This window comes from Theropithecus gelada, chromosome 18, assembly GCF_003255815.1.
Source record: "Theropithecus gelada isolate Dixy chromosome 18, Tgel_1.0, whole genome shotgun sequence".
Lineage (NCBI taxonomy): Eukaryota > Metazoa > Chordata > Mammalia > Primates > Cercopithecidae > Theropithecus > Theropithecus gelada.
In genome coordinates, this window is record NC_037686.1 from 47,276,976 (window position 1) to 47,289,857 (window position 12,882).

Genomic DNA, 12,882 nt, shown 5'->3' on the forward strand with positions numbered 1-12,882 from the left:
TGAGAGCCACACACTCTAATCTTGAGTTTGTAAAAGGTCACTGAAAGCATATATGTCTCATCAGAAAAGTGGGGATAGTACTACTTAATTGTAGGTGTTACAAGGATTAGCTTTGGGCAGTGTGGTACGCCCATTGGAGGGGACATAAACATTTCTATAATGTCAGTAATACTATGGTAAAATCAAATCTATGTTAGAGGTTGCCTAAGGGTAGCACCATTTCCTGCGATCCATCAATTAAAGCTATTATTTTTCTTATTTTTTCAAATAGACTTTATTTTTTAGGGTAGTTTTAGATTCACATCAAAATTGAGTAAAAGGTACAGAGAGGAAAAATATGTTTTGATGGTCCCTGCCGCATGCATAGCCTCCCCCATCGTCAACATTTCCCATCAGAGTGGTATACTTTTTCACAATTGATGAAGCTGTATTTTCTTCTTCTCATTCACAGTTTTAAAATGCCAGTCATGAGAGTCAGTTTAGTAATGCAAGTCTTTTATGAAATAGTTTTTCAGCACAATGAGAATAAGGAGGGATGTAACTGTCTTTAAAAAATTGTAAACTTTTACACAAATGAGTGTGATGGTGCACAACTGGAGTTCCTGCTCCTTGGCATCCTGAGATGGGAGAGTTACTTGAGCCCAGGAATTCAAGTCCAGCCTGGGCAACACAGTGAGGTCCTGGCTATAAAAAAAAAAAATGTAACATTTCTACAAACCCATCATCCCTCATGTGAAAAGCTTGAGTTAGATATGTTTCATAATTCAAAATTTTTAAAATTCGATGAAATATGGTATGTATGTTGCATATTATACAATACATGTTGGTAGCCTGCAACACACATTAATATTTTTGTAATTGAACATATAGATAACCATGCTAATGCTAAATTTATTAAAGACTCAAAATATCCTTGTTTGTTTATATTAATTTTTACTGCCAAATAAATTTGTACCAAACATTCAAATTAATTTTCAGTTTGCAAAGCCTTTTGGATTTTTGGAATTGTCTATCAGGGATTGTAGATCCATATTCTGAAGAAAAAATAGTTTTATTTTGGGTCTCTCTAGATAGGAGGACCAGGGTGTAAGTCAGCCAGAGAAACAAGGAAAATTTTGGCTCTATAAGAGAAAGAACTTTCAAATAGCAAAGGTCATCCAAAAATGGAATACCAACTTTTAGGTAAGTCATGAATTCCCAGTCACTGTCCTCAAACACAGGTGAATTATACAGTTGCCTTTTATTCTGTAGAAGTTGATATATATTTATCATTATGGTCCTTCCTCTAATTCCAACATACAAAAAGCTGAAAGAGAACATTTTCTTTGGTTGAACAAAAATATTAACACTTTAAACAAATTTGAAAATTAAAATCAAAAGTCAAGCTTTCACTAACAAAGAATAGAGTGTCAGTAGAGGTCTTGTCTGTCTTGGTTGCTGCTAATTTGATATCCAGGTTTCAGATATGCCTGTGATACATTAGGCACTCAATAAACAGTTGGGAATAAATTAATGGAAGACTGTGCTTTGTCAATACAACCATATTTAAAATTTATAAGTAAACTTTACATTTGGAATTAGAAAATTCAATGATACAAATCAAAACATGTTTTCTTCCTGAAGTTTCTATTTCGAATAGGACTAATTATTCTAATCCAATTGTATTGCTTAAATACTTTTTCATTACTTTTGATTCAGTAAAGGAATAATTGGTTTAAGTATTGGCTCAGCTTTGTAAACAATACAATAAAGAACATGCTAAATGTGTTGTGAAAAAATATATATGAATTTACAGAATGTTTCAGTTTTTATTTTTACTTTTAATGATTGGTTCAAATTTCTTTGGTAATTTTGACAGGGCAGTTTGGAAATTTATTGTTCAGTTTCTATCTTTTTCACAAGGCTCTTTCATGCTTTTTTGGTTGCATGCCAGCATTTTACTTAGGCTTTGAAATTCTGTGTCTGACAAAAAGATGAAATATAATAACCCCTTTCCCTAAAATGTCTAAAATCATTGGTCTACTGATAAACTGAGAGCCAGCATGACATGGCTGAAGCTGTCATGCTGGCTCTCAGTTTATCAGTAGACCAAAGAAATAATAATCAGAGCTTACCAAAATTTCAGGTAAGAAAATTTTTGAGTAAGATGATTTTTAAAAATCAACTTTGACCTAGGCTTTGAGACAACAGCCAATTCACTTCTTTATTGGATGACCGAAAAACGGCCTCCTCCCCTTGCCACCTTAGAGTGCAAAAAAATGGCCAGCTACCAAAGGACTTTCAGATTTCTTTTTTTCATTATAAATCCCGCTCAGACCAAAGATCCTTTATTGGCAACTCTAACAGGGTAATGAGAGGTATCCACGCTCTCTGTCATTCTAACAATTCAGGTGTGCTCTGCTTTTTCTGTTAAGGTTTAGATTGAGGAATTCAAAGAATTTTTCCTCATAATACAAGGTGAAGAAATATTCTTTGTAAAATAAAGAAAAATCTGACTTTCACATGATATATTTAGCTACAGAATAATGTGTTGTCTTATTTTTATGTTACTGTTTCTTTTAATTTTAAATTTTAAAATTTTCTCCAAAATTTTGTGACTGAGTCATGTAACTGCTTGGCCAGTTAGAGATTGTGAGGGTGAGACTCCAGTGACAAGAATAATCTTCCACTCTTTATGCCACTGATGTAATGTATGGATGCCATCAATAGTAATGGAGTTTCACTTCCACCGTGGCTATGTGGCTCTAGTGACAAATGAAATGTTTTTGCAGGATAAAATTGTAGTAATATTTTAAATAATATACAATTAAATGTATATTATTGGTTTAACAATAATATTCTTCTGATTTTCAAATGAATCAAAAAGTCATTCAAAAGTCATTTTTAATATTATTGACACCTTCAACCCACGTTCGTCCCTTGTACCCCATGGCTATACACTGGCTGTTTGCTTTCCTTCAAGAAGAGTAAATCTTTACGTTTCTGTTTCACTTTTTAAATTGTGGTAAAATACACACAACACAAAGTTCATCATCTTACTCATTTTAAGTATACAGTTAGGGGTATTAAATACATTCACAATATTCTGTAACCATCATTGCCACCTATTTCCAGATCTCTTTTTATCATCCCAAACTGAAATTGTATATTCATTAAACAATAACTCCCCATTTTTCCCTCCTCCTAGCCCCTGGCAGCCAACATTCTACTTTCTGTCTCTATGATTTTAACTATTCTAGGTATGTTATATAAGTGAAATCTACACTATTTGTCTTTTTTGTGATGACTTATTTCACTTAGCACAATGTCCTCAAGTTTCATCCATGTGGTAGCAAATCATCATATTTTAAACTCTTCTTTGGAACAATTTTTCCCCAGTTTTTCAATTCCTAGACAGCTTTCCATGTTCTTTATATTCTACAGTTCAAAGGTAAAGCTTACAACCTGAAGGTATTGAATACATTTATAAGAGATTAAACTTTAAAAGATTAAACTTTAAAAATATTCCGAATCCAAAAGTGTCACATACAAAGAGAATAGGAATTTGTTTTTTATTATGGAACTTTCTGCACTACAAAAATACCTCCATATTCTCACTTGTTGAGTGAATAAACCAATACGAGAGTTGATCATTTTGCAATTTAAGACAAATTAGATTTTTTGACCAAAATAAAAAAACTCTCTTCTTAAAGATTTTCAATATTCCATCACTCCTTTGACATTATTGCCTAAGACATTGATTCTAATAGTTTTTAATGAGTGTGGATTGCTTGAGCAACTGACAAAAGAGACACCAACCCAGGGACTGAAAAGGTGAAGTTTCTCTGAGGTCATGGGTACCTAAGAGATGGTGCCAACAAGGGGAGAGAGACATTCGTGCTTGAGTAGGAAGCAAGCAATGGTAAATTTCTATCTCAGAATGTTTTTCTGGGGTCAGTCCTAAAATAAAAGGTGAGTTCCTGAATGATGGGGCCAAAGAGGAGAGATGGAAGAATAATGTAAGGTTTTCAGAGGGAGCAGTCACAATCGCTCTCAGAGAAGTATTGGTTTTCTTGCATCTTTCTGCAATTAACATTTCATTTCCTCCTCTGAGGTGGATCCTGTTTTAGTGAATAATTAGTATTTAGTTTAATCCACACTTGTACTGATGCATCATAGTTGATTTCCACCAGTGTTTTAATTGTTTCCTGGTTGCAGATATAAAGGGCAATGAACGAATTGAAAAATATTTTTGGAGAGAAGCTTGTGATATTGGCAGCTCTAGAATGGACAGAAAACATGGAAAATACATACTGAACGTTGAACACTCTGAAAACCAGCGGGTGAGTGTCCTTGCTCCATTTTGATAGTTTGCCTGTATTACAATTTCATTTTCAGAATTTAAAAGCAATTTAATCTCTTTATTACTATGTAGCCAAGATCATAATTTTGCATTCTCCTCCAAAATAAAGAGCAACCCTGTATCAATTTTTGTGCTGTAACTTTCATGTTTTATTTTGCTATGTTATATATTTAGGTATTAATTTAAATATGTATAGATATAAAGTATTAGAAATGTTTCTATGGCCATAGGATATACAAATAGACCCTTTAACTTTCTATATACACCTTCATGTAAACATAAACTGATGTCAGTATTTATTAAGCTCCATTTTTACAATTTGATGCTTAGAATTTTTAGACTTGTCAGAACTCAGATTTCTAAATATGCTGAAAAACCAGATATTAATCCTAGATATTAATATTCCTAAGAAAGAAATCCTCCAAAAATACCATGTCAAAATAAGACTATTTTGTCTGCTTTTTAAAAAATATTTTATACCAAAAACCAAGCCTTCAGTGTATAGTTTCATAATCATATATCTGTATCATATACAGATTTTATGTATCTATTTATATCCAACCAAATAACCTTTGACTTCAGAAAAAAGGAAGGACATGTAATGAAAATTAAAATGGTGAGTTAAAATTCACTGCCTGAAGAATGAATGAAACATGTGTAAAGAAATAGCTTGCTTTTGTCATATGGAGCTGTGGTAATCAGCCTGTATAACTCACGAGATAAACCAAAGAAGAAAGTGCTGTTTCTCAGTACGTGTTAATACAAAACTCCTATAGAGGATTTCTGGTTCACCAAAAGAAACAAGATCTTCAGTCCCTGGGTTGGTGTCTGGAAGTTTGCTTGGTCAGTTGCTCAGGCAACCCTGTAATTGGATCTTCAAGATGTCCAAATACTCAGATGGAAAAAAAACATATACTTGGCCAGGTATGTATCATCTTGATAGTTTTTCTAGATAATAACAAATGTAAAGATGTTTACAAATATTAGCTTACATTGTTTTTTTTTACAGCATATATCTGGATAGCTGACTAAATATTTTACTTTATTATATTATTCAGGCATAGATACAACAATATTTTTCTCTTCAGACCAAATTCAATGATGGAATTTTAAAAGTATTTGAAGATTATAAACACAACAAAAATAAATTTTGGTGTCTTTGTTTTTCTGTTAGGGATCTAAGAAATCTCAAGTTAATTCTTATAAAGTTAGGGTAAAAAACTTATAGAATGTACTTTAGTAAGTACAACTAACGCATTTCAGTTGCCTGTGGCCATTATGAGCTAATGCGGATTATGCTAATGCTGGTTAAACATTATTTACAGCTCTTCAACTCTTCCAGTTTGGAAAAGAGACTCCACCTGTACTAAGAGTCAGAGCAACTTGACACAGTAAAATTATTACTTAAGCTGCAAACTAGGCCTAGATCACAGATTCCCCATCCTTAGTGTAGACCCACCCATCACCTTCCTCTCTGAAAGGGCTAGGATTCTAACAGGGCCAGAAAATTCTGGGAAACTGCCCCGCTGAGTGAGTTTCACTTTGTTTGCAAAGTGCATTAAAATGTTCAGGTTCACCAGCCACAAGCAAATCGGATGTAATGAAAACAACAGGATCAGCATCTAGTTAAATAAGCAAGGGTATTAACAAAGGTAAATTCAACTTCTTCAAATTTGCGTAATTAATATTAAGTAGAATTTTGTTTATTCATATTTGATAAACATGGGACTGATATCTATTTCTTTGATATTATACTTACAGAAAAACTTAACTTAGCTAATTGTCTACTGCCAGGAGTATCCCATCTTATTTAATGATAATTTTATATTTTTGTATTTTTAATGATAATTCCTAATGGGTCAATGATTATATACCATTCTGGTTTGACAATTTTCATGGAACTCACTGGTTCATTGGCCAGTAATTTCTATAACTATTAGTAATGGGTTATTAAATCAACCGTATTCTCCTTTTGAAGCTGATTGAGGAGTGACCCAAGATCACCTTGATTCACAGCTAGAAAGTAAACATTATCTTCCTGTGAGATGAAGAGCCTTAGATAATTCTACATTATGTTTCATATGTAATAAAACTTTTGGCTGGGTATAGCAGCTCATGCTTACAATGCCAGCACCTTGAGGGGGCAGAGCCAGAGGATTGCTTGAGCCCAGGAGTTCTAGACCAGCCTGGGCAACATATGGAGACCCCATCGCTATGAAAAATAACATCAAAAATAATTAAATGAGCATAATGGCATACGCCTGTAGTCATGGCTACTCAGAATGCTGAGATGAGAGGACTGCTTGAGCCTTGGGAGGTCAAGGTTTCAGTGAACCATGATTGTGTCACTGCACTACAGCCTGGGTTACAGAGAGAGATCCCATCTCAACAAAACAAAACAAAACGAAACTAACAAAAAACATTTCCACAAGATCCATAAATTCCTGAATCTACTCCTCTCTCATATTCACTTTATCTTATCCTTCCCCTCTTTTAACACACCCCTTCCCTGAAGTCTTTCCCCGCCAACTCAGTCATTTTCAATCCATATTCACCTCTTCTGAATAATTTACAATTATTGCATTTATTTGTTAATTATACACTAACCTGTTTTGTCTCCCTGTTAGCATATAGACTCCTTGAGAGTAGAAACCTGTATTGTTGTGGACTGTTTTTACATTGCTCTATGCCCAAGAGGGACCCAGCAAAAGCATACTGTAAATTTGACCAATGGTTTGTCTTCTGTGTCACTGTCATAGGCTTGCAAGTTCCATTGGATAGAGCATGGTATGAATTATATAAAGCAGTCACTTTGTGTAAGAATTTTTCACTAGTATCATGTAGTATAGTATATACTACATTAGTATACTAGCATAGCATGGTGTAGCATAACAATATACTATTCCTAGTATAGTGTAGTGGAGTACATGGGCCTTAACACCAGAAGGTCCGAGCTCCCATGCTCGCTGTTGTGTCATAATGACAAATCATTTCAACTCTTTTTACTTCAATATTTTCATTTCCAAAATGACCTGAGCAGGTTGTACCCAATAAGATGCAAGGACTTCAGCTCACCATCCTCTTCCTTATAGAGGCTTCTTAATATATGTTCCACATATGGCAGCTTGCAACGTTAAGGATATTCAATCCATTTGTGTAATATGAGGATACACATTCCTGAACTAGAACTTTAGTAACTTACCAAAATTAGTTAAAGTATAATATATAATAAATGTCTAGATTTTTTTTTTTTTATCTTCAGGGCATGAGAAAACATTTATTCCTTTTAAAAGTCATACTCTTAGGTATGTTTGATAGAAGATTTTATTTTAGCAATTCAACGCCATGGTTTCCTAGGCTTCCTACTCACTTCTAGTCTGCCTTTGTAGCCAACCACATATCCAAATGACCAAGAGGCTCACAGTTCCATACGCTGGTGTCCACCTTCAAATGATATAACCAGTGATGTCTCTCCCAACTTAACTGGGGTCTGCATGAGCCCAGGGGTCCTTGCACATTCAAGATGTCTACAATCAGAATCCGGTAACACACAGGTAATGTTTAGCACAGGAGCTTTTATTCAGGTTGGGATGTGCTCTATAAGGGCATGTACTTTGCCTATTATTTCCCAAGAAATGTATTTAATTACTTAATTCATTTACATTTGTATTAAGCATCTGCTGTATTCTCAGTATAGATACAAGTCACTGTGAGGTAATTCACAAGAAAATAAATATTTGCTAGTCTCTGTTTTCCAAGAGCTAATGTTCTAACTGGGGACTCAAATATCCATAATAGATACAAAACATACATGAAAATCAAAGGAATAAGTGTAAGGTGCAAATGCAAGGTTAGGGAGGGGCGGGTGAATAAGAATGTTGGCAATATTAGGGTTTAATTCACCATTAGGCTCTGATGGGAGACTGTCATATTTAAAGTTTCCCAGGTCCTATTACTTTGGTGATCACCTTATTTTCTTACTCTGTGCAGCCTCTGAACCTGTGTGTGCCACTTTCTTTAACTCCCTGGGTTCTGTCCTCTGGTGTATATGACCTTGACACAGAAACCTTACTGTTCTCTGGAGTGTCTCCACTAGCGTTGGAGACCAGACTTGGCTCTCCTTGGTTCCTGACCTCATGTCCTGTAGGCTGAATGAACTTTACCTCGTGAACTTTATCTTTAAGTCTTCAGCCATTGTATAGAAATTTAACATTGACTATAAATTACCAATATGCTTCGTAGTTTGGTTTGGTTCCACAAACTCTGGCATTCCTTCCTTTCCCTGCTTAGTCTTGTTATAGAGACTTAGTAGAGAGCCTCTGAGCCTTGTTTCTTGATTCTGGACAAAACAACATGAACTTTATACTGTTTCTGGGACAATGTGAAATAATAAATAAGCTCAGTAGGATGGAGTTAGAAAATGTTTCTTCTTGTTTGCAGAGGTAAAGTAATCCATATCAATCATGGAATTGAAGGAGGCCTTCAATAACATCAAGTCTGCTGGCTCTTTTTTTTATTTTTATGTTTTATTTTTTGTTTTTTGAGGCAGAGTCTCACTCTGTAACCTAGGCTGGAGCGCAATGGCACAATCACGTCTCACTGCAGCTTCACCCTTCTGGGCTTAAACAATCCTCCCATCTCAGCCTGCCAAGTAGCTAGGACCACATGCATATGCCACCATGCCTGACTATTTTTTGTATTTTTTGTAGAGATGAGGTCTTGCCATGTAGCCCAGGCTGGTCTCAACCTCCTGGGCTCAAAGGATCCACCCACCTTAGCCTCCCCCAATGGTAGGATTACAAGCGTGAACCTCCATGCCCAGCCTCTGCGGGTTCTTAAACTTGACTGCATATTAGAATCACCTGGGGACTGTTTAGGACAAACCAAATGCCTGAGCCCCACCCCAGACCAATTAAATCAGAAACTCTTGGGGGTGGGGCCCATGCAACAATAGTTTTTAAAAGCTACCCAGATGAATCTAATGTACAACTAGTGATGAGAATGGCTGATCTAGTCCCGTTAAATTATTTAACAATTAGGGAAAATATGGCTCAGGAAAGTTTAGAGAGTTGCTAGAACTCACACGGTTTTTGCCAGAAGGGGCCAAAGCAGGAGGAGAACATAGTTTCCTTCTGTCTGATCATGCGCGTTTAATGTCACTAAAGGGCTCTTTTTAAGTTTGTGTAATGCAGTATTATAGAATCCTCTCCCAGATGTACATAAGCCTTTTTGCCACTTTCTTTTCTTGAACCTCGTTTTCAGTGCCTCCCATCAAGGAAAGAGGATGTTATTTGTCCTAGGGTTAACTTGGTCTTAGTGGCCCTCATTTCCCTGGCCTTGGTGACCATTGCCCTCATTCTTTTGCTGCTGTCTTGGTGTCATCAGGCTTTTCATGAAACTCTAGTCTTCCAACAAATACCGTGGCCCATGTTTTGTAATATTTCAGACCTACTGTATTCTGTCTGAAAGGTATAAGTTTTGTATTCTATTCTTTGAAGATCTTGCTTTCATCCAGGTAATTATGAAATAATCTGTTGGACTCCAAAGCCCTTGTTTCTAAATTCTATATTATACTGCATCAAAACCAAATATAATATTTTTGAAAAGTGGTAACTTTATGTATGTTATTTTTAATATTCTCAACAACAATATAAGATATAGTGCTCACATTAAAAAAAAAAGGTAGGAGTGAGAGAGGGAAGAATAAGAGGAACACAGAGGATTTTTTAGGGCAGTGAGACTACTCTGCATGATACTATAATGGTAAATACATATCATTATATAGTTGTCCAAACCCATACAGTGTACACCACCAAGAGTGAACCCTAAAGTAATCTGATAATGGTATATCATTGTAGGTTCATTAATTGTAACAAATGTTCTACTCCGATTGGAGAAGTGGACAATTGGTGAGGCTGAACATGTGTGACGGCAGGAGGGATATGGGAAATCTCTGTATTTCCTGCTTAGTTTTGCTGTCAACCTAAAACTGCTCTAAAAATAAAGTCTGTTAAAAAGACAAATGGAAAATAGGATAAGAGAAGATGAGACTTTGCAGATTTGTCTTTCTTCTAATGTAAGGGACAATTATTTCTACCTGCATGAAAACATGGACTTCAAGCCCAACTTTCAGAGACACATAGTGACTCAAATGATGTTAACGCAATAAGTTATAAGTAATTTAAAAGAGATGATAAATTACAAGCAGTTTTGTTTCTCATTGCTGATATTTTTATATACATGCTTAGGTAAAAGAGCATTGCCTCAATGACTGGTCTATGTGGAAAGTCTTCCTGGCTTGTCTCTTAGCCTGTGTGATAATGACAGCAATTGGAGTACTTATAGTATGCTTGGTGAATAACAAAGGATCTGCCAATTCCTCCATTGTTATCCAACTATCCACAAACAATGGAGAGTGTGTGACTGTCAAACCTGGAACACCCTCTCCTGCTTGTCCACCTACAATGACCACCACTTCGACTGTACCTGCAAGTACAGCCACTGAAACTACAACTTCAACAGCTACAACTGCCACCACTTCCATAGAACCTACATCTGCTGCAGCTGCCAATCAATTATAAATTGAACAGCCACAGTCATCACTTCAACTGAAACTTCAGCCTCTACCACTTCAACTCAGTTTGCAACTATAACAGCTACTCCTATCACTTCAAGTGGAACCATGGCTGCAGTCACTTTAACAGACTCTAACTGTTACAACTTCAACAATATCAAGTCCTACTTCAACTTAAACTTACTTGACAACTCAAACAATCAGCACTTCTACCATCTCTGACTGAATCAACAACTACATTCCCTTCAACTGAATCTGCAACTACTTCCACTTAACCTATAACTACTGTAACTTCTACTTAGCCTACAGTAACAATGCTCATCACTCTTTTCCAACAATGTATAATCTCCACCTATTCATCTGAGGACTAAGCTCTGATTTTTTATCTTGCCCAAATTCCTTTCTAGGGGGTCTGGGGAGTCATGCCCTACAAACCATACATTCTCATCAGATGGGTTTTATTTAACCCCATATATTGTGACTTACTTTCTAATCTGACTCTGGCATAACAAGGGCAAAAAAATCAAAATGTTTTACCCCAAAGTATATTTCCTTGCTATACCTTGGAATTGTCCTGCAAAGTCTCTTGTGGAGGAACTCCACATTCTATAGAGAACATCCTTCCCCCTTTGTTTTCCTTCCTTTCTTTCCAGATCCAAGAGATAATCAACTAAGAGCCAGGCACCCTTTTAGGTCTGATAAGAAACATTTTACAACCTGCTCTCTCTCTGAAGTCTGCTTTCTGAGAGATTCCTCTGAACAATAAAACTTGATCTCCACAATCCTTTATCTTAACCTGAACATTCCTTTCCATTGATCTCAGGTCTTCAGATAAACTAGACCAATTATCAACCAGAATATGTTTAAATTTACCTCTAGCCTGGAAGCCCCCACTTTGAGTTGTCCTGCCTTTCTGAACCAAGCCAATGTATTTCTTAAATGTATTTGATTGATGTCTCGTGCCTCCCTAAAAATATATAAAACCAAACTGTACCCCAACCACCTTGGATACATGTTCTCAGGACCTCCTGAGGGCTGTGTCCTGAGGCCATGGTCACTCATATTTGGCTCAGAATAAATCTCTTAAAATATTTTACAGCATTTGACTTTTTTTGTCAATATATCCAAACCTGCAACCACAAATGCCACCACTACCACTTAAAATTTGATAGAACTAGCATCAGTCATCAAAATGACCTGTTCTATATTAAGTTAACTTTTAGTTATCACCAGTAATATTAGCCTACAACTACTCCCCACACTGGCTCTTCCCCAAAATTGAAATTGTACAGTATCTGAGTCTAGTTCTAGCCAACATAACATTATTGCCAACATTAAAAGCTTCTGCAAAGCAAAGGGAAGGAAATGAGAAGGCAGCCTGCAGAATAGGAGAAAATGTTTGTAAATTGTATATCTAATAGGTGGTTGATATGTAAAATATATCAGGAATTCACATAACTCAATAGCAAAAAAAAACAAACCTGATTTAAAAATGGGCAAAAGATTGGAATATACATTTTCCCAAAGAGGACATACAAATGGCCAACAAGTATGTGAAAAGGTGGTCAACAGCACTAACCATCACAATGAGATACCACCTCACAGCTGTTAGTTTGACTGTTATCAAAAAGTAAGTAGATAACAAGTGTTATTGAGGATGTGGAGAATAAGGGACCCTTGTACACTGTTGGTGAGAATGTGAATTAATACAGCCATTATGGACAATAGTGTGGTGGTTCCTCAAAAAATTAAAAACAGAACTACCATATGATCCAACAGTCCCACTTCTGGGCATGAAATCATTGTCTTGAAGATATATCTGCACTTCCATGTTCACTTCAGTATTATTCACAATAGTCAAGATATGGGACTGATCTAAGCTTCCATCAATGAATGAATGGATAAAGAACATGTGATATATATAAAATATTTGTCTATATTCAGCCTTTTAAAGGCTGAATAGTAT

The 12,882-nt window shown here is 35.8% G+C and overlaps 1 protein-coding gene across 2 annotated transcripts; it reads left to right on the plus strand.

The window, feature by feature from the left end:
• Positions 1-1,074: 1,074 nt before the first annotated feature.
• Positions 1,075-12,269, plus strand: DYNAP (dynactin associated protein). 2 transcript variants are annotated; one of them, XM_025365644.1, is made up of 3 exons: positions 1,075-1,182; positions 4,198-4,322; positions 10,591-12,269. In XM_025365644.1, the coding sequence occupies exons 1-3, from the start codon at positions 1,164-1,166 to the stop codon at positions 10,921-10,923; spliced, it is 477 nt and encodes a 158-aa protein (XP_025221429.1). In that variant the 5' UTR covers positions 1,075-1,163; the 3' UTR covers positions 10,924-12,269. The 2 variants fall into 2 exon arrangements, with proteins under 2 accessions (XP_025221429.1, XP_025221428.1); XM_025365643.1 differs by lacking the exon at positions 1,075-1,182 and adding an exon at positions 7,732-7,896 and having other exon boundaries at positions 4,142-4,322.
• The last annotated feature ends 613 nt before the right edge of the window (positions 12,270-12,882 follow it).